The sequence below is a fragment of the Mirounga angustirostris genome, unplaced genomic scaffold, assembly GCF_029215605.1.
Source record: "Mirounga angustirostris isolate CCGP_5_RB_7025 unplaced genomic scaffold, mMirAng1.0.hap1 SCAF_1, whole genome shotgun sequence".
NCBI lineage: Eukaryota > Metazoa > Chordata > Mammalia > Carnivora > Phocidae > Mirounga > Mirounga angustirostris.
The window spans coordinates 144,100,640-144,123,533 of record NW_026991709.1 but is presented as its reverse complement, the minus strand read 5'-3'; the positions used below and the strand labels follow the sequence as shown (position 1 = coordinate 144,123,533).

General features: G+C 35.2%; 1 protein-coding gene across 1 annotated transcript in view; it reads right to left on the bottom strand.

Annotated features, from left to right (window-relative positions):
- STT3B (STT3 oligosaccharyltransferase complex catalytic subunit B) overlaps nt 1–22,894 on the bottom strand; it is a 100,691-nt gene that overhangs the window by 59,172 nt on the left and 18,625 nt on the right. Inside the window, exon 2 of the mRNA XM_045903928.3 lies at nt 67–175. Within this exon, the coding sequence (XP_045759884.1) occupies nt 67–175 (109 nt within the window). The remainder of the gene's footprint in view (nt 1–66; nt 176–22,894) is intronic.

Sequence of the window (22,894 nt, the reverse complement as noted above, 5' to 3'; positions counted from 1 at the left end):
ATAGCTATAAAAACTTTATGATTAACATAACTACTATGATTAACAAATAACTGCAGATATACTTACAGTACCACCTACTATTCTTCCTAGTGGATACCATGCTCTTTCATCAAACCAATTTAAAAATTCATAGAACCCATGAGATGCAAGATGATGTGTTGACCTATAGTTAAACCTAGAGAAAAGAGGAAAAAAGGAAATGTTATAAAAGTTTGCTTAGTAGAAAGAAATAGCCCTATCTTTCTATTATAAATGTAAATATCTTTATATTTAACTGTATGGCCTACATACATATTTCTTTCATAGAAATTGACATTATTCTCCAAGGAATAGGCTTATACCACTTACCTAAAACCAAAAACAAAGACCCCCCCCCCCAAAAAAACCCATGCCTACAAAATTAATAATGCTCAAATTAACATTTGGCCATTGTTAGGGTACCGGCAGCGGTACACAGCTATGGATTTGAACAAAAAACGGTGAGGGTACACAGAATTCACCACATGGTCCAAGTCAATGACTCTCAAAAGATTAAGAACCACTAACAAAAGACAGCATCAAAATGAAAGGAGCACACTTAACATGATCGCCTCCAATCCTACAACCCTAAAAATTACAGGACTAAAGAATAAATTATAATAGCACTAAAACCATAAGAGAATAAACTATAAATAAACTGTAAGAGCACTGTGAAACAAAACATGACCTTCAGTAATGAGAAATTTAATCAATGGAAGACAAAAGACAAATGAGAAGAAACGCACTGCAGCATTTTCAGATAAATTTCATCAAATACAAAAATAAGCACACCCCCAAACCCAACACTGGAGAAAAGTAAGCAACACGAAAGCTATGCATTAAAAACCAATGGAAGAATACCATAGGAAGCAGAAATACGACTATCTGCAGAGACTAAGACAAGCCACAGCAGCCTGAAAGGATGTAACAACTGTAAATATATACACACTCAATATCAGAGCACCTAAATGTATTAAGCAAATGTAGCAGATCCAAAAGCAGAAACAGACAGCAATGCAATAATACAGAGGACTTCGATACCTACTTTCAATACTGGAGAGATAATACAAAAAGAGTATCATTAAGGTGATATTGGACTTGAACCACACTTCAAACCAAATGTCTCTAACAGATTAATATAGAACATTACATCTGACAAGTGGCAGAACACATACTATTCTCAGGCACGCACAGAATTTCTCCAGAATATATCATATGTTAGGCCACAAAACAAGTCTTAACGAATTTAAGAAGACTGAAATTATATCAAGTATCTTTTTCAACCACCATGGTAGGACTCTAGATATCAAAAAAGTGGAAAATTCACAAACATGTGGAAATTGAAAATATAGTCCTGAACAATCAATAGGCCAAAGGAAAAATAAAAAGGACAATAAAAAATATCTTGAGACAAACACAAACGGAAATGCAACATAGTAAAACTTATAGAATGCATCAAAAGCAGGTTTAAGAGGGAAGTTTAGAGCAATAAATATCTACATTAATATAAAACCGATCTCAAACAACCTAACTTTACACTTCAAGGAACTAAAAAAAGAATAAACTATTCCCAAAGTTAGCAGAAGAAAGGAAATAACAAAGATCAGAGCAAAGATAAATGAAATAGATACTAGAAACATAAAAGATCAACAAAACTAAGAAAAGATAAACAAAATGGACGAACTTTTAGCTAGACTAAGAAAACAGAGAAGACTCAGACAAAATCAGAAATGAAAGGGGAGACATTATAACTGATAGCACAAAAATACAAAGGATCATAAGAGACTACTATGAACAATTAATTATATACCAACAAATCGAACAACCTAGAAGAAATGAATAATTAAAAACATATAACCTACATCAAGACTGAACCAGGAAGAAACAGAAAATCTAAAGAGAACCAAAACAAGGAGATTGAATCAGTAATCAGAAACCTCCCAAAAAGAAAACCAACAAGATGGCTTTAATGGCAAATTCTACCAAACATCTGAAGAATAATTAATGGTAATCCTTCTCAAACTCTTCCAAAAAAATCAAAGAAGAGACAACACTTCCAAACCCCCCTTTGAGACTAGATTTGCCCTCTTATCAAAGCCAGATGAGGGCACTACAAGATACAAGATTACAGGCCAATGTCCCTGATGAACATATATGTAAAAATCAAGAAAATACAAGCAAACCAAATTCAATAGCACATTCTTCAATACACCATGATCATACAGCATCAACAAGTATTTATCCCTAGGAGTCTAAGATGGTTCAACATATGGAAATCAATCAATGTGATAGACCATATTAATAAAAATGAAGGAAAAAAACCACATGATCATTTCAATAGATACAGAAAAAGCATTTGGCAAAATTCAACATCCTTTCATGACAAAAACTCTCAACAAACTGGGTAGAGAAGGAAGGTACCTCAACATAATAAAGGTCACATTTGACAAGCCCACAGCTAACATCAAACTCAATGGTGAGGGGTGCCTGGGTGGCTCAGTTGGTTTAGCGACTGCCTTTGGCTCAGGTCATGATCCTGGAGTCCCTGGATCGAGTCCCGCATCGGGCTCCCTGCTCGGCAGGGAGTCTGCTTCTCCCTCTGACCCTCCCCCCTCTCATGTGCTCTCTCTCATTCTCTCTCTCAAATAAATGAATAAAATCTTTAAAAAAAAAACAAAAACAAAAAACTCAATGGTGAAAGTTTTTCCTCTAAGATCAGGAACAAGACAAGGGTACCCACTCTTCCACTTCTATTCAAGACAAAACTAAAGTCCTAGCCAGAGTAATTAGGCAAGAAAAAGAAATAAAAGGCATCCAAGCTGGGAAAGAAGAAGCAAAACTGTTTGCAGAGAACACAATCTTATATATAGAAAAACCTAAAGACTCCGCCAAATAACTGTTAGAACTAACAAAGAGGATTCAGTAAAGGTGCAGGTTACAAAATCATTATTCAAAACTCAGTTGCATTTCTATGCACTAACTGTGAAATATCTCAAAGAGAAATTAAGAAAACAATCCCATTTATAATAGTATTAAAGTCAATAAAATATTTAGGAATAAATTTAACCAAAGTAAAACACCTGTTCACTGAAACTATAAGATGATGAAAGACACAAGTAAATGGAAAGATATTCCATGTTCTTGGATTGAACCATTAATATTGTTAAAATATTCACAGTACCCAAAGCAATCTATAAATTCAATGCAATCTCCATAAAAATTACAACATTTTTCACAGAAATAAAAAAAAATAATCCAAAAATGTACATGGAACCAAAAAAGACTTTGAATATCCAAAGCAATCTTGACAAAGAAGAAGGTGGTATCACAAAGGTAGAGGAATCATACTTCCTGACTTCAAACTCTATTACAAAGCAATAGTAATTAAGACAGTATGGTACCGGCATTAAAAAAAAAAGAAAAAGAAAAAAGAAAAGAAATAGACCATTGGAACAGAATACAGGGCCAAGAAATAAACCCACACATATGGAGTCAACTAATCTTTGACAAGGGTGCCAAGAACAATAACAGGGAAAGAACAGTCTTCAATAATGGTGTTGGGAAAACTGGATATTATATGTGAAAAAATAAAAGTGGACCCTTATCTTACACCATACAAAAAATTAACTCAAAATGCATTATAGACTTACATGTAACACCTGAAACCATAAAACTCTAAAACAAACAAAAAACAGAAAAAGTTCCTTGACATTGCCTTTGGCAATGATTGGGGGGGAGGGGGCACCAAAAACAAGCAACACAAGCAACAAAATTGAGACTGTATCAAACCAAAAAGTTTGTGCAAAGCAAAGAAAAAAATAATATTTGAAAAGGCAATCTATGGAATGAGAGTAGTATCTAAAATATATAAGGAACCCATGCCACTCAGTAACAACAAAAACCTCCCCAAATCAAAAATCTGATTTAAAAATGGAGCCGAACAGACATTTTTCCAAAGATATACATATGATCAATAGGTATAGGAAAAGGTGCTCAACATCCCTACCCATCAGGGAAATGCAAACCAAAACCACAATGAGATACACCTCACACCTATTAGGATGGCTATCATCAAAAAAATAAGAGGTAACAAACATCAAGGGTTTGAGAAAAGGAAACCTTGTACAGGGATGGTGGGAATATAAATTAGTATACCCATTATGGAAAACAGTATGGAGGCTCCTCAAAAAATTAAAATGGAACCACCAGCAACCCTATTTCTGAGTATATATCCTAAAGAAGAAATCAGTATCTGGAAGAGATACCTGCACTCCCATGTTCATTGTAGCATTTTTCCTAATAGCAGAGATATGGAAACAACCTAAATGTCTGTCAATGGATGAATGGAAAAAGAAAATGTAAATATATATAATGGAATCTTATTCCGCCACAAAGCAGAAGGAAATCTTGTCATTTGGTTTGTAACAACATGGATGAAACTGGAGGGTATTATGCTATGAAAAAATAAGCCAGACAGAGAAAGAAAAATACTATCACTCGTAAGTGAACTACTAAAAAAAAAAAAAAAAAAAAAAGTTTAACTCAGAGGAATGGTGATTGCCAGGGGATGTGGGAATGGACAAATGGGGAGATGATCAAAAGGTACAAACTTTCAGTTATAACATGAATAAATGCTAAGGATTTAATGTACAACATGGTGACTATAGTTAATAATAATATACTATATACTTGAAATTTGTTGAGTAGATCTTCAGGGCCCTCATCCAAGCAATGCAAAATTTAATATGTTTATTAAATTGATTGTGGTAATTATTTCACAATGTAGGGCTATCAAATCATCAAGCGGTACATTTTATACAACTTTGTCAATTACATTTCAATAAAGCTGGAAAAAGTATTATGAAAAAAATTAAGAAATCTAAAGATAAATCCAGAAAGTTTTTACATTTCTTTTAACTGGGAAAAAGAAACTGCATACACATCTCAATAAATTTCAGGACACTAAGGATTACTACAAGTCTCCAGATTTTTACCCCACATCTCCAGTCCTCTTCCTGCTTTCAGTACAGACAGCCTCCTTTACCCTCTCATTAACTCACTCCAACTCTCCCCCAAGAGATGTCAGTTACACTTGGGTCTCTTCAGTAATTATTACCAGCATGCCCAACAATTTACCAATCCTTTCTCCCTGCCTACGTCAGTTTTTTTGTTTGAGTTTGGTTTTGTCTTTGAATGTCACAAAGGCATCTCAAACTCAATAACTAAACTCATGATCAGACTCCTCCAAACATATATATACTCTGTCTGCTTTTAGAGTGTTCTACCACCTAAGTTAAAGACAAAAATTGAGATGTCGTCCTTGATAGTTCCTTCCCTCTCACATCCTATACACAGATCATAATCAAGTTGTCATTTTACTTTTTTTTTTTTTTTAAAGATTTTATTTATTCATTTGCGAGAGAGACAGAGAGAGAACAAGCAGGGGGAGAGGCAGAGGGAGAGGAAGAAACAGACTCCCTGCTGAGCAAGGAGCCTGATGCGAGACTCGATCCCAGGACCCTGGGATCATGACCTGAGCCGAAGGCAGACGCTTAACCATCTGAGCCACCCAGGCGCCCTGTCATTTTACTTCTTAAGTATCTCTGAAATTTGTCCACTATAACTGATATCACAAAAATACAACAGATCATAAGAGACTACTATGAACAAGTATACACCAACAAACTGGACAATTTGTCCACTGTTTTCCTACTCTGATACTAGCACTCTAATCCAAGCTATCATCTTAACTAGACTATAGTGGTAGTCTCCAATTCATCTCCCTAGATCCATTTTGCCTATCTCCTAAATTTCCAATCTGTATACATCTCAACAAAGAACATCTTTTCAAAATGCAAATGTGATCATATTGCAACCTTCTGCTAAACTATTCAAAGGCTTCCTCTCTTAAGAGTAAAAAAAAAAAAAAAATTTTAAGGGAAGGAACCTCCACTTCTTAACATAAAGCCACACACACTCTAGCTCTTCTATAACACTAGTCTCATTTCATACCTTACTATCTCCCTACTTCCCATATACAGTAGCCCCCCTTACCTGTGAGGGACAGATTCCAAGACCCCCAGTGACTATCTGAAACTGCAGAGTATGGAACCCTATATATATTACATTTTTTCACATACATACCTATGATGATAAAGTTTAACTTATAAATTAGGCACAGTTAGAGATTAACAATAATAATAAAATAGAATTATAACAATATACTATAATAAAAGTAATGAGAATGTGGTCTCTCAAAGTATCTTATTGTGTGGTACCATTCCTTCTTCTTATAATGATTTGAGATGATAAACTACCTATGAGAGGAGATAAAGTGAGGTGAATGATGTAGGCACTGTGAAGTAGCATTAGGCTACTGTTGACCTTCTGACAGGAGGATCATCTGCAGTTGACCACAGTTAACTGAAACCACAGAAAGTGAAATCACATATGGGGGTGAGGGGGATTACTGTACCATCTTTCAGTTCTCCAGACTCACTTTATTCCTTCCTAAGATCTTCAGACTGCTAATTACCTCTCCCTGGATCACTAATATCTCCCCTTCTTAGCCTAAATAACTCATCCTTCAAACTTCAGCATTTATAGGGATGCTATTCTGAAATGGTTCAGTGTACTTTTCTTCCTAGCACTTGCCACAGATCTAATTTCACATTAGTTCACTTAATATGCACCTCACTAGATAAATACTCCCACTAGGATACCACTGTGTCTCCAACATCTGGTACAGCACGTAACACACAGTAGCCCTCAAATATGTTAAATGAATAACTGATTTCATAAATATGTTTTTCAGTGGGGGTGAGATACAATCAAGCTATCTTGATAGGTACCTGTACCTAATGCCAATTTTAAATGGTATCCCCAAATTAAAGACAAAGACAGATTTAACTATACTTCTGAGATCCAAGCCTGAAGGCATAATTAAAAAGTTAGAACAAACAAGAAAGCTCATTAAGATTCTATTGAAAACCTAGCCAAGGTACCTAAAAACTAAACATAAACATAAGTAGAATGTGTTTAGTCCAATTTTATCCCAAAGATCAAGTTTCTCCTGGTATGCAAGACTCCCAGAACTCCTTTATGGATTCTTACATACATATTCTCTTTGATTTTCAGTTAACTTTCTCCTGCCTGAATTGTCATTTGTTTTTCTATCCATTTTCTGGCTCAGTTTCCAACCCATCACCATGAATGTTCTTCTGAATGCCCTTATGGCTTTCATCTCTTACCTCCTGGAAGTGAAAAACAGGACTATAAAAGGCAGTACACTCATTTCACAGGGCACTTTCAGTGTTAGTCACTAGTTTTTTTAGACCCATAATATAGTACGCCATTCTCATCCTTCCCCCACACAACATACCACTCAACTAATCTAAGCCCAGTGTGATAGCTAAATTAACTATGACTATAGGGATAAATAAAGAAAAAGTGGACACTCTATCCAAGAGTTCTTGTTGCTTAGTAATATTACCAACACAGGATTACCAAAGTTAATTCGCGCCAACAATGGTAACTACGTATGAAATTTCCATGAGAACTCCTGAGGTTGAATACTTTTCATATATTTACTGGTCATTAAAATTTCCTCTTGGGTAAAGTGTGTGTTGAAATACTTTGCACACTTTTTTTTCTAGGTGATTTAAATAAGTTTTTTATAAGCTGTAAGCTTCTTTCCATGGCTTCTCTTTTCACTTGCGATGGTATTTAAAAGAATAGAAATTCTTTTTTTTAAGATCTCATTTATTTGACAGAGAGAGAGAAAGCACAAGTAGGGGGAGCAGCAGGTAGAGGGAGAGGGAGAAGCAGGTTCCCCACTGAGCAGGGAGCCCGATGTGGGGCTCGATCCCAGGACCCTGGGATCGTGACCTGTGCCAAAGGCAGCTGCTGTACCAAATGAGCCATCCAGGCACCCCAAAAGAATAGAAATTCTTGACATAAACCTAATTTACCAACTTTCTGCTATAGGGTTACTGCTTTACTCCTGGTTAAAAATAAAGTTCTTCCCTACCCCAAAGTCATAAGGATTTTGTTTTTTTTTCTTCTTCGTGATAATTTCAAGTTACTTATTTAGGTCTTTAATACACCTGGAATGGGTTATTTCACACAGTGTGAAATAGGGATTCAATTTTATTTTTATTTTTATTTTCTCCTTATAAATAATCATTCCACCATCATTTATTAAAACAACTATCTTTTCTCCATTGCTCTACAGTTCCACCTCCATCATATATTAAGGTTCATTAATGTGCAGATCTGTTTTTGGATTCTTTTTTGTTCAGGTGGTCTTTATGTCTATCCTTGCATCAATAATATGTAAGCTTCATTACTGGAGCTTTAAATTATATCTTGATACCTGGTAGAACTTTTTTTTTAACTGTGTTTTTTATTTTGTCCTTTTGCATTTCTATATAAATTTTAAAATAAGCCTGTCAATTCCACCAAAAAAAAAAAAAGTGAGGTTTTGACTGAAAATCTATTAACTCCACACAACAGTTTGGGGAGAATTAACATCTTTACAATACTGACTCATCAAACCTATTAATACAGTTTATCTCCTTCATTTAAATCTTCTTTAATGTCATTCCAGAAAATATATAACTTAACCTTAGAGGTCTTGCACATCTTTGCTTAGATTTTTTCCTATCTTTAATGGTATCTTCATTTAATTTTTAAAAATTCTGTTTGACATTGACATGAAATCTCTTGATATTTTTACATTGATTTTGTAACCAGAAACGTTGCAAATGCTTATTAATTCTAGTAATTTATCACTAGATTCCTTCAGACTTTAAATTTGAAAATCAATAAACTTCCCTGTGACTGTTAAAAACAAACAGATGTGTCAAAGACAACTTGGCAAACTTCAGGTTTTGAAAGCCCTGTTGTAAGAGGTAATAGTTTGTTTCCATTTTGTTTTATCCAATTTGTGGTATTTTCCATAATAAAGTTTCCATATATATGTATTGTGTGACTATTCAGAGACACTGTATTTCATAATTGCCTTTCTCTATATCTATAGGAAACAATGAAAAGTAAGAAAATAGGAATAAAGAACTTGCTTCTGGAAGCCACTACCTGTTTGGTTTTTTTTAAAATACATATATATGTATTGTGTTCCTTGTATAATTATGTAAATAATGTGTCTATCTGTATATAAATTTTATTACAATTAATAACAGACCTGTGTGTGTATATGTAAACTATATGTATACACACACACACAATATCATGGACAATTTCAAACATACACAAAAGTAGATCTAATACTATAATGAACCTCCAGGTATGTATCACCCAGCTTCAACAGTTACCACTTGATGGTCCTTTTGTCTATAACACTCCAGCTACTTAAAATTTTTTTAATATGTAAACTGGACATGCCAAAATTGAAGACTGCTTTTGTGCACACAATTGCTTGAGTTTAATGAAGAAAGGAACAGAAGACAAAAATTTAAGTCAGTGTTCTAATTATTGGTGTGCTAAAAAAACCCTATGATCCAGCAATTCCACTATTCCCTAATTCTTATTCATGAAAAAAACGTTGTATTTCTTGGGTTCTAGTAGAGATATTACTACAATGCTGTATTCAAAACATTACAGCTTAAAAAGAATTTTACAAGCTGGTTTAAGGTTTATCCGGCATATACTGTATTGTTTCCTTATGAAAACAAAAACTAAATTCCATCCCATTTGTAAACTAGTACTAACTACCTTTATGAACAAGAAGAAAAAGCCACTAACAGCTGCCTCTGCATTTTCCTTCTATAAATCCTGTTGGAGATGTAACCACTTGTACATTTGATTTTGGATTTATTTCATCTAAATGAATTACCCAATGTACACTCAAAACAATAAAAACAAAAACAGAATCTCATGATTATGAAGCAACATACCACAATATACCCTTAATCTTAAAGAGGGTTAAAAAAAAATTATGCCTCAGCCCTAAAATTAACCTATAGCTTTTCTACCTTCAAGGAGAAACCTTTGGGGGGGGGGGCGGGGGGGAAGGAGAAGAAGAAACAACAGAAACCTCTGAGGTGGGAAAGGGATTTGTATGTTTAACATTTCCAATTCTCTACAAAAATACGGCAGTGTGTCAGAAAAAATATTAACATAATTGGAAAATGCCTAAGAATAAATTAAGGGGAAGAACAGTCAGTATATTGTTATCTTAATGCTATAACCAACCTCAAGGCACCTAATACTTACCCTGTGACCAGCATTTGAAACGTAATATATGGTACGTGTAGAATTTGAACTGGAAAAGCTAAGAAATAAAAGCTTCACTTAATTTATAGGAGGAAGTAAAAGACAAAGTTCTAGCCTCAAGACAGGCGCTAAAGGTAGCATTGAAAGTAAAACACAAGTTTTCCAAGGGCCAGTTCTGTCATTCTTTTCCCTAAACCATGTTCCTTCTCTAAAACTATCTACCAAATGCATACAAATAATTAAATCTTTAAAGTTTGCTATCTGACATTTCTGGAGAAGGGAGGTGAGGGCAGACGATGTTGCTGTTTCTTAACACTGGCATTAAACTGATTGTCTCAAATAAGTGCCCGCTATAATAATTCCTACCTTTTTCCTATACAGATACAAGATTGATACAGTTTTAAATACACACAGTAAAAATGTCAGAACTTTAGAAACCAGGACTTATAGAATAGATTCAAACTAGAAGTAACCAGTATAAATACAGAGGCGATGAGAGGCAAACATGTTCCACCTCCCAAGTGTTCAGTCCACAAATCTAATTTTCTTAAGACAACACAAGTCTAGTTTAACTCGGCCTTTGCAAATAAAATCTTAAGAAACAGAAGAATCAATCAGAAATAGAAAGGAGGAAAGAAACAAAGGAGAGGCAAGCGGCTTTGATCAATGATGGTGCTAAAGAACAACAAATACAAGTAGCAAACGAGGGAAGGAAGGGAGGGAGATAGAGCAAAAGGAGAGTGAGGTGGTGGAGTACTATACCAAGTATTACCACATCTCAACACAGTCCCCTTAAGACAGAAGCCTTGAATCACCCTAGTGTTTTAATTTGCCTTGAGATAAGAAACCAGATTCACTAAACTTAAGTTTCTATCAAAAATAAGGATACATGGACTCCAAGTGAGGGCTCAGGGTTGTCCTCTATGGATAGATAACATCTCAATTTGACACCATGTCCTTCAAAACCTCCCCAAAACTCTTGCCTGTCAAAACACAGTATGTGCCTCTAAGGGTGGCTACTCTATACTGGGCATTAGTATGGTTTTCATTTTTGAAAGATAAGAAAAAAAATTTTTTTTTAAATTCTTGAGCAACAAATATGCACCAGGTTTCTGCTAGGCACTAGGAACAGAGCACTGAAAAGGCCAGGCGAAGTCACAGCTCTCCTGGAGCTTAAGTGCAATAAACACAAACCAGGTAATTACAGATTGAAACAAGAGCTTTGGAAGAAATTAAAGGGACGAAATAAAAGAGTGAAATAGGAAGAAGGGAAAGAGGGAGGAAGGGGTAAAGACTTCTTTAATCAAGGTGTAAGTGGAGTCTTATAATATTTGTGAGACTTTTAAGGATGGGAGTAACCAGCCATTCCAAAAGGGGAAAAGAGCTGTCCCTAGATAGGGAAACAACCAAGGGCAAAGACCTTAAGGTGAGTGTGTTGGGCATGTTTAAAAAGTAAGGGAAAGAGGTTTAAGAAGGGGAGTGGTAAGGAGACAAGTTTTGCGCCCTGTTTATTTACAATTATTTTTAAAAATTGTTAACAATTGTCAGGTACTATAAAAGAATAGCTTTCATTTAATCCTCACACACAAAAATAAAACCTTTGAGGTAGGATAGGATTCTATGTGCAGTCTATAGATGATTAGACTAAGGCACAAAGATGTCAAATCCAAAGTCATACAGCAATTAAGTGGTCAAACTGTGATTTAAACTAGGGAGCTTTGACTCTGGTGGGCACGGTGAACCTTATAAATGGATTTCAAAGTTCCCTATACCTCAGGGATTCCAAAGTGCCCCTCTAGAACTACATTTCTGACATGAGCCAGGTATAAACTTTGAGGGGAGTGGGATACACACTTTGGAAAAGGGCACCATCCTATTTAATATACTTGTTTATATATTAGATTCTTGTGTAAATTCTCACTTGAAGAAAGGGTTCAAAAAAGCTGAAACAAGTATTTGAAAAACAGTGGTATGTTTAAAATTATATACACAAAAAAACCATTAGCACAGTTCTCTTAAGATGTGTTAAGATGAAACTTTGAATCCTGAAGTTTATGCCCCTTCTTAAGTCACTTTGGAAGCAAAAGGACAGAGAGGACCAATATATCACTGATTGTATCTTTTTAGATTTCAACTCTTTGGTACATATTATCTTTTAAACAATCACAGCCAGAATACCCATGAACTTGAATGTTACAATCTTTCTGCCAGAGAGAGAACTTTAGAAGATGGAGCACAACAAATTCTCAGCTGGGAAGAAATACATACCATTTATACTCTCAATTCATTTACCAGTTCTAGTCACATGGCCCCCTTGTGCTCAGAAAACAGGGAAAGGAGGCATTAGTGAACAGCACTAACGGCTACCATATATGTCATGCTGTTTTGTAGATGAAGCAAAATTCATTAATATATATGATCCTATTCATGCCAATAACTTAAAAGTTATATGTGCATGTATATGCACATAAATATTTCAAAGACTGGGTATCCTTCAAAAAAATTCGAGGAGGCTACATAATGAGTTGTCAATAGATTGTGCCTCATTCTTTGACTTTTTTTGAAACAATGAGCAATTGTTAAAGTAAAAATTAAAAAGAAAAAAAAAACAAAAAGCCTAGAAAAAGAAAATCATAGCCAGAAAACATTATTAAGTACTGTTTGGCCGATAATAACCATTATCACACCATCTTATTAACATCACACACAATCTACAAAATGCCTTTACCAAACCCTTCAACAAATATTACTCTCATAAAGAAGATACAAAGCAAGTGGTCCTCATCTCTGCCTCAAATTTCTCCCCTTCTTGGCACCTTTCTTATGCTTCATATATGAAATCAAATCAACCACTGTGTGTCTCCAGACAACCATACTCTTCTCAGTATGCTATTAATTTTTTTTTTATGATTTTATTATTTATTTGAGAGAGAAAGGGCATGCAAAAGAGCAGGGGAAGGAACATAGTGGGGGGAGGGAGAGGGAGGGGTAAAGAATCTCAAGCAAAGTCCAGGCTCAGTGCGGAACCCAACTCAGGGCTCAATCCCAGGACCCAAGATCATGACTGAACCAAAACCAAGAATTGGATGCTTAACCAACTGGGCCATCCATGCGCCCCATACACAATAATTTCTAATCTTTACTCCCTCAAAGTCTATTTCTCATCTTTAAAAGTTATATGTAAGCATGGGTACACATAATTTTCCAAAAGACTTGCAATCCTTCCTTCCCCTTCCACTATCAACACAGGCTTTTTTTTCCCAATTTCTCCTCCCTTATAGACAAGCTTGCCACATAAATGTTAAACAACTACTCCTGGACAATGTCTAATGATAACATGAAAATAATGTCTGCTATCATTTGCATATTCAATGTATCAAAAGGAAACGAGAAAGGATGGGAAAGTATTTTTTCTCACACAGTTTTCTCCTTCATGGTTTTAAAACTGTTTACAAGGTATAAAACAGAGAATTAGGAATTCCTATTTGACCTAAACAGGCTGTTTCACTTTTATAGTATACATGGATCAAAAATTTATTGGGTAGAAAGCAAAGTCTCAGTTCTCATGAGAAGAAAGAATGCAAGACAGAGAGACACATGTAAATTCTATTGTTCCTACTGCCCATTACTGCAACATCTCCCAAGAGATACACAACTTCCATTATTATCACCATAATCATCTATCAATATTTTGACCTGAACAAACTACTTATGAGATTTAAAGTTTAACAGTTTGTTTTGAATTTCTTCCTCTTTCCCCTGTTATCAAGTATTTTCTAATTCCATAGGAATTTCAAGTACGGTTGTTTCTCATTTTTCATTAAATCTTTAAACAACCTTGCTACTAACAAGTCAGAAAATTATTCATATACCCATTTCAGAAATGAAGTCTATAAATGGCTTACTTTGTCTGTTTTAAGTCATTCTCCCTCTTTCTGAAGGAAAAAAGTGCCAAAAATTTGTAGAAGTAGCTAATTTGCAGCTCCTTTTGGCTTTCACTCTTAGTGTAACATATTACTTGAATAATCTGTCTAAAAATACAATCTCCACCTTAAGTGAAGCCATGGAAGTTCACCGTCTCCATTACATATGTCCAATACTTAACTATTTCAATTCGGCTCTTTTCTTCCTAGTATTAATTTAGGTCTTCCATAAGAGAAAAAGACTTTCCCTATTTCTTCAACTACTGTAGCAAAAACTGCAGTATGAAAACACAAGAAGAAAAAAGCACTGTCTTTTAAAGAAGGTACTGTTTTTACAGAAAAGACCTATTTTTCTAATTTTAGAATTCTACACTGCTTCCTAAAGAATGCTATTTAACCATGATCAGCTTTATTAAAATGAGAAAATCTGTGCTAACTATATAAAAGGTTGGCTCTGTCCTAAGGAAGACCATCTGAATACCAAAATTCCAAATGAGACACAATTCACCAAAGCATCGTAAGATGTGAATTGTAATTTCTATCCCTGAAGCTGACCTCTGTTCATTTTTCTCTTCTCAACTAATACTTACTTTTCTGCTCTACCTCATGCTTTAGAATTCGTAAGATCGTCTTTATAATTTTTTTGAGTTGCTCTCATAAATATCTTAGGATATATATTAGTCAGTACCTTAAAGATAAATTTGCTATGCTTGATCTCTATAGATTATGATACAGCAAACAAACTTTTAAAAACTGAAATTGTCAGAAAGAATCACAGAGTTGTCTCAGTAACATGTATTTTACTTGTTCTCTTTAGAGAAAGCACAGTATTTCCACACCAACACTGTGAATTGTGCCTTCATTTGGAACCCTAGATTTTCATATCTTAGGGCAACATATAGGACAGGTGAGTGATATGCTTTCCTCTTATAAAACAGTTGATGGATAACGGCAATAAGATATGGGGAAAAAATCAGCATGATGCCTAAACTTCAGTTTTAAGTACATAAAGAAGCTGAGAATCTGAAAATTAATTCTTTTACAAGTGTCACATGCCCTTAAATCCCTTGGATGAAAAAACTGAGGGCCAAAGACAGAGATTTTCTTAGTCATGATGCTAAATGGCTCCAAATGCTCGATGTCAAAGCTTGGTCTTCATTGTTCTGTTTTCACTGTTACCTCTCCTCTTTCCTTCGTTCATTTCCTGAACTTTGACTACAATGTGTAAGTACGCAATTCCTTTTTCTAAATTCTAAATCTATGTATTGAATAGCCTACTTGAGTATCTACTTAGATGTCTCCACAGATATGATATTCAACATACTTAAAATTGAACTCATCATTTACTCTGCCCTCTACTAGTAGCTCTTGCAGTTCCTGGGTGGCTCAGTCTGTTAAATATCCAACTCTTGATTTCAGCTCAGGTCATGATCTCAGGGTAGTGAGATGGAGCCCCGCAGGTCTCTGAGCTGGGTGTGGAGCCTGCTTAACACTCTCTCTCACTCTCCCCCTGCCCCACTCTAAAAAAGTTAATTAAAAAAAGTTGCTTTCTATCTTAGTTAAAATGTTACCATTATCACTGGTATCTTATCTGGGAATCATAAAATCCTCACTCCCTGTACCCAGCTCTTAAATTCCCCTAGTTAAAGCTCTCTTCATATTTTATCTAGACTATTTCACTTGCCTTCTTACAGACTTCCTAGCTTCTGGTATTTCCTTCCGACCTTACAATCCATCCCCCACACAAGAGAAAAATTTCTAGAACGATTATACCGATCCTTCAACTGTTTCCCAAAATCTACAGGATAAAGTCCTAATGTTTTTAAGACTCCCTTCCCTATCCTTACCCTGAAATGGCTCCTCCCTACTTCTCTCTCACCTTATATACCTCAACGTCAGGTTTTTCGCTAAACAAATACTATTCATGATTTTTCATACTTCCGTACCTGTGCACAAGCTGTTCTTGTTACCCGAAGAGCAAATCCTCCTTTAGCATCCTCCCACACCTATCTTTCAAGACCTAACTCAAGACACCTCTTTCTAAGCCTTAACTATCCTTTTCAGGTAAGAGCTGGCACTTCCCCCTTTATACCTCGATCTTGCACTTTTCGTTTTACCTTTTTCAATGCAACATATTAAACAGAATTAATTTACTATTAGTAGGTTCCAACATAAGTAAATAATAACAACAGTGAACATTTAATGAGTGATTATGAATTATACACTGTTCTAAGTACCTTCATTTGTATTAATTTAATCTTCATGACAACTTATTGATATAGATATTGTCATTCCCAATTCACAGATGAAAAGACAAATGACGAAGTTAAGTAACTTGCTCAAGGTCATTCAACTAATGAATAGCAAAGCCCAGAGTCTATTTCACTTGATCTCTAGGCAAAGATAAATGAATTGATCTTCCTACCCCTAGCACCAAGCACACTGCCTGGCATGTAATAAGTTCAATAAATGTTTGTTAAAGTGCCTCTGAACATTTTATATATCATCCAATTGTAAAACATTTGCCACAAATGTCTTGAGTTAAGTGAGTTAGTATGAGGTTAGGAGTTGTATAAAATGTTTTAACTCCCACTCTAAGGTAAACTATTCTTTCTATAAAAATATACTATTCAGGTAGAAGGTAATAAAAATAGTGTAATTGATTTAATTAAATTTTCATGTGTGAACACTCCATATACCTGAGTCAATGCATTTGGATCCCTTTTTATGTTCTGGCCTCTAAAGCCTTTCATCACTCATAAAACTATTCAGTATTGTATGTAGAAATGAAAAACACCTGCTGCAACCAAAAGAATTTCTGTTCCACTTATTCTTTTTTTTTGAAATTCTGATTAAGAGTTTAACTTCCATAATTACCAATCTCAGCACTTGATCTGGCCCTATCCTAACACTATCCATACCATGTTTGTCACTATATCCTAGCCATGGGGGCCTTATTTTGTCCATTCACCATTCCAAGGTGTTCCTGGTTGGAGGGATGCTCTTAATTAAGATCCTCACAGGGATAGCTAACTCCTTGTCATTTTGATCTTGGCTTAAATATCACCTCAAAAAGGCCTCTTCACTTCCATATCTACAGTGGTAGTCCCAAAGCCACATCCCAGACACTAGCTGCCATATTATTTTTTTCAGAGCCTTTCTCACAACTGAAATTACCTCGATCTTTGTTTACATGTTTACCTGCCAGAAAATAAGTTCCACTACAACAGAGACCCCTATATATATTCCTAATCCTTGGTACTATGCCTGCACAATTATCACATAATAAATATTTGTTAAAATGATGTGAAAGTTGAATGTATCCTTAGTACTAAAAGCTTTTGTAATCAAAGCCTATAAAAATTTATTTTTAAAATCCTAAGATTTGTAAGACATCTTATCTCTTATTCCACAAAAACAAATAATAAAATAATAAAATAAAGGTAACACAGAAAGATAAAGGACAAGAGAAGTGTAGATATAAAAATTCAAGACTACATAAAAACACACAAAAATGTAAGTCATAAGGACACACATAAAATGTAGTCATAATGGACCTAACTTCATTTCCCAGGAATCAAAGCCAAATAGGAGGGAGCCCGTGGCTGGCTCAGGTGGTAGATCATGTGACTCTTGATCTCAGGGTCTTGAGTTCAAGCTCCATGTCGGACACAGAGCTTACTTAAAAAAAAAAAAAAAAAATCCACGCTCTTTAACTACAATACTAAAGTCTATTTGTTAAACTAAAATAGAAAACAGATATCAAAACGCAGTGACTCTAACATGAATTTTTCTTAATTTTTGCAATCATGACATTTTATCTTTTTACAGGTTTTTATAGCTAGGTACCACCTCAAAGATAAAAGCAACAAGATTAGAAATAGGAGAGTCAGGACAGAGTAAGTTATCAGGTGACAGATAAGATATGTATGCAGCCACATAGTTTAAGATTTTGATATACCTAAAAATCTTGCCAAGTATACATTTCCCCCACAAAACTGGTATAATAAGTGAGAACAAGCATTTCTGACCAGAGAGTCCATAAAAAAACCCAAAAAATCAGGTTTACTAAAGAAGTATTTCTTCTTCATCATTCTATCTGGGATGGTTTGGAACACAGAAGCAAAGAGGGCAGTTATTATGATTTAGTTCTGCAACTAAAAAGGTCATAAAAACAGTCAAAGCAACAATGAAGACATGAAGAGAACCAACAGAGACATCAAATACACTTCCACAGTGTTCAGTACAGGTAAACACTCAATATGAAGGAATTAGTTGCCGACCTTAGAGTTGGTTGTTTCTGAAAAGTTGGCAAAACCATGTACTGGCAATGAAAAAGATCTCAAAAACAAAAAAAACCTCAGAGATTGAGATAGGTTTTTGCATTTTTCTGGGTGAGGGACTCTGAGAATCTGATGAAAACACAGATTCTCTCACCAGAAGAATGTGCATAAAAATTCTGCAGAATTTTAAACTTAATTTTAGAAGACCCCCAACACATAAATCATATTAGAAAGGCATTTCTTTCCAGCACTGAAAAATCTTCTGTGAGTTACCTTGTTCAATAGTTTGGAAAAAACTACACCTGTGATCCACTGAAGCAGTTTTGGGAAATCAAGACTATACTTATTTTTCAGCCATGAAATCATTTAAAACAATATTATTTTAATAAGGGAAGTAATAAGGGTCTCTTTCAAATTACTGTGGTGCATAAGGCTTTCTGTATTAAAAAGTAAAATAATAGGTTATCCTTTTTTTGCCCATTCTCAAAAAATTAAGGAGAGATGACAAAGATTCAGGAGAAAACAAGATTCATATTTAGTTTTCATTTGTTTTAAAGGAATAAAATAAACTTCACATTTATAAAAAAGATTGGATTTTTAAATTTTGGTATATAAATATAGCACTGTGCTATCTCAAACTGTGGTTGGCAAAGCTGTAATTGGAGCAAGATTACTCTACCAACACTTAAACAGATGTCTTTTGTGCATCCTAGAGCAGAAAAAGCTAGAAGCTACATAAAGAAAAACACTGAATACAAGATTCTGTAATAATGCAAATATTTTTCTTGAAAATGCAACCATAAAGTATAGACACCAATTTATGAATAAATTAGAGTTCACAAATAACTTCTCCCTCAGAGCCAATAAGCCTGGGCATTATGCATACAAATTCACAATTCTAAGAACCAAAGGCAAATTTGGTCTGTGACCTCATAAAGCTGACAATCTTTGACAATCTGGCAGGAGGGACAGGCAACAAACAAATTCAAGCAGAGAAGGGAAGAGAAGGGATACAAAAGGACATCTAACATTTCTCCGAAGAACAATTTATATTAAGCATTAAAATATACTGACCTTACATGTTTGATTCAATGAGTTTTGACAATTTTATATATACCATCAACCAAAACTATCACCCAAAACCATCACCCAGAAAGTTCCCATGTGAACCTTTCCTGTCACTTCTCCCTCCCAAACACTTTGAATTCTTTCACCGTAGATTCATTTTGTTCTCAGATTTCATATAAATATAGCATAGGGGCGCCTGGGTGGCTCAGGCAGTTGAGTGGCTCTTGGTTTCTGCTCAGGTCATGGTCTCAGGGTCATGAGATCTAGCCCCGCATCAAGCTGTGTGCTCAGTGGGGAGATTGCTTGAGATTCTCCCCCTCTCCCTCACCCCACCCCCACCTCACACTCAGGTGCTCTCTCAAATAAATCTTAAATTTAAAGTAAATAAATTAAATTTAAAGTAAATTAGAGTAAATAAATATAGATCATAGATTCTACTTTCTATATATTTCTACTTTCTATATAAGTGTCTGGTTTTTTTTCATTCAACATGTTTTTGAGATTTATCATGTAGCAGCAGTTCTCTTTTTATTGCTGAATCGTATTCCATTTTATGAATACTACAGTAAATTCTGCCTTGTTTAAGAACATGTGTTTATTTCTTTGGATAAATATTTAGCAATTCCACTCTTTTTGTGGATAAATATTTAGCATTTCATTCAATAACCACTCTTAGATTATAGAGTACACATATATTTAAAAACATCAAACAGTTCTCCAAAATAGGTGTACCATTAATACTTCCACCAGTAAGGTATACTCTCTATCAATGTTTTTTGTTGTTGTTGTTGTTTTTTTAAATGGGCCTACCTGAACTGTGCTAGGTACTGGAGAAACAGAACAGACCTGTCCTCACAAAGCTCCTCATGGAACTCAACTGACATCTAACTTAAACCTGGATGGATTATTGAGCAAAACGGCAGGAAAGAATATAAGTGTTTTAAAAAGAAGAAAGAGCATGTGCAAGGGCTAAAAAATACACGTAAGTTATTTTCATAATACTAACAGGAAATAAAGCTAGATCAAGTTTTGTGATGTCAAGATTATGCTAAAAAAATGAGAAAACAACCTAGGAAGAGTAAGTTTTAAAAGATCAATTAAGTCCCAAAGAGGTATTTATGTTTATCAGATGCTCTCATGGCATCATAGGTCTTCAGAGTATTTGTCGTTCTTAATAGTTACAAGTCTCTCTCTCCCTCAGACTAGAACCATTTCTATTTGGGCTCACACCACTGTATCCACAAGACCCTGGCAAATAGGTAATATTCAGAGATGTGAAAGGTTTATCAAGGGTATTTGTATTAATTTTCTTAAAAAAATTTTTTTTGGTATGAATTTTCTATCGCTGTATAACAAATTACAACAAAATCAATGGCTTAGAACAACAACACACATTATCTCATGGTTTCATGGGTCACATATCTAGGCACCGCTTAACTGGATCCCCTGCTTAGGGTCTGAAGGTGAAATCAAGGAGTTAACAGCGTTGGGTTCTCATCTGGAGACTCATTCAGGGAATGAACTGACTTCCAAGCTTACTCAGGTTGCTGGCAGAATTCATTTTCTTGAGGCTGTAGGACCAAGGGCCCTGGTTTCTTGCTGGCTGTTGGTTGGAGCCTCTTAAGAGGCTTCCTGCAGTTCCTTGTGCATGGACTTCAACAAGGTTGCTTACTTCATAAGCCAGCAAGGAGTCTCTGGTACAAGTCCACTAGTAACACAGTCTTACATAACATAATCATGGAAGCTACATTCCCACCACCCTAGACTTTGTCCATCACACTACTTTTCAAAGGCTATCAACAGGCTACTTTGAAAATAATATTCTGTGAAAAGATTCATATAGTCAATTATAACTCTGAGTTTGTTTGCAAAGTGTAGTGTTAAGATTTTACAAAATTGGCCAAGTTAACATGTATTCACCTAGTAAATGAGAAGGCAACTAGTTCCACCAACAGAAACGACCGATTATGGATGCCAATGTAAGTGTAAGAGAATCAAGAAATAAAGGAAAGGACAGAATTCCACAAAGAAAAAATAAAAATAGAAGTAAAAAGCAAAGTATTAGAATACCAATGATTATATCTAGGATTAAAGGTTTTCTGTTCCTTCTCCTTTACCCTGTCACTAGGCACACTCTCAGGCTACAAGGTACCAGATCTACCTAAATCCCACTAGTTGAGAGACTTCATATACCCCAAATTCAGCACTAATGGGAATAGAGAATGAAGGTAAAGGAAAAGTACAAAGCAGCTAAGGCCACCAGCTGAAGATGGCATTTCAATCTACCATTTATTATTCCTGCCATCTAGTGGCAGGATCAAAAACAAAAGCATACCAGACTGACAGGCTAAAACAGGTAGGTACACCTGGGAGAAAAAAACACCAGTTTACTAGGACTACTAAAACTAATAATCTAAACCCAGTCCTACCACCTCTACATATAAACACCATCTAGGTAACATATTAAACACATAGCCAATTTTATTACTTAAACAATGAAAACTCCTGCAAGGACACATTCAAGCCTAGTAGGGTAACAGATTCATCACTGTTTAATTAACAAGAGCAAAACAAGAAAATTTCAAAGAATTAGTAATGATACAGAATAAAGTAGTCATTTTTTTTCTTACTGTTTTACTTTTACTAGGTCAATTCTGAAGTTTGTAAAGACCCAGGAACACACAGAATGACCACTACCATGTCACCAAATCACCACTACTCATTTATATATAAGCAGTTCCAACTGGGTCTTAAGACTACTTTCACTAACCTCTCTGCTCTTAAAACCGATGAATCAGTCATAATGATTCAAGATCTTCCCTAAGCAGAGTCCATGCTGTATTTATCAGATGGACAAACTACCTGTTTTTCTGTTTGAGCAACATATGGTAAAAAAACAAAAACAAAAAACAAGGGTTGGGACAGCTGGGTGGCTCAGTCCGTTAGGCATCTGCCTTTGGCTCAGGTCATGATCCAGGGTCCTGGGATCGAGTCCCGCATCGGGCTCCTTGCTCATGGGGGAGCCTGCTTCTCCCTCTGCCTGCTGCTCCCCCTGCTTGTGTTCTCTCTCTCTGACAAAAAAATAAAATCTTTAAAAAAAAGGGGGGTGTTGTTCAAAAGCTGATACTGTCCTGCAGACTTTTTTGAGCTTCTCTCTATACCTTCTCACTTAAGATGAGATGCATTACAAATCAAAAAGATATTAGAACTCATAAGAACAGAGCAAAACTCCCAAACATTATTAATTGAAAACAAGATCTATGTTACAGTCCTAGCTCTTAACTTCTGCTGTAACTGACCATGACAGCTATCAATTTTCCTAAGTATTCATTTGAAAAAGGAGAATCTGTTCTGCTTTAAAAAGGGCAC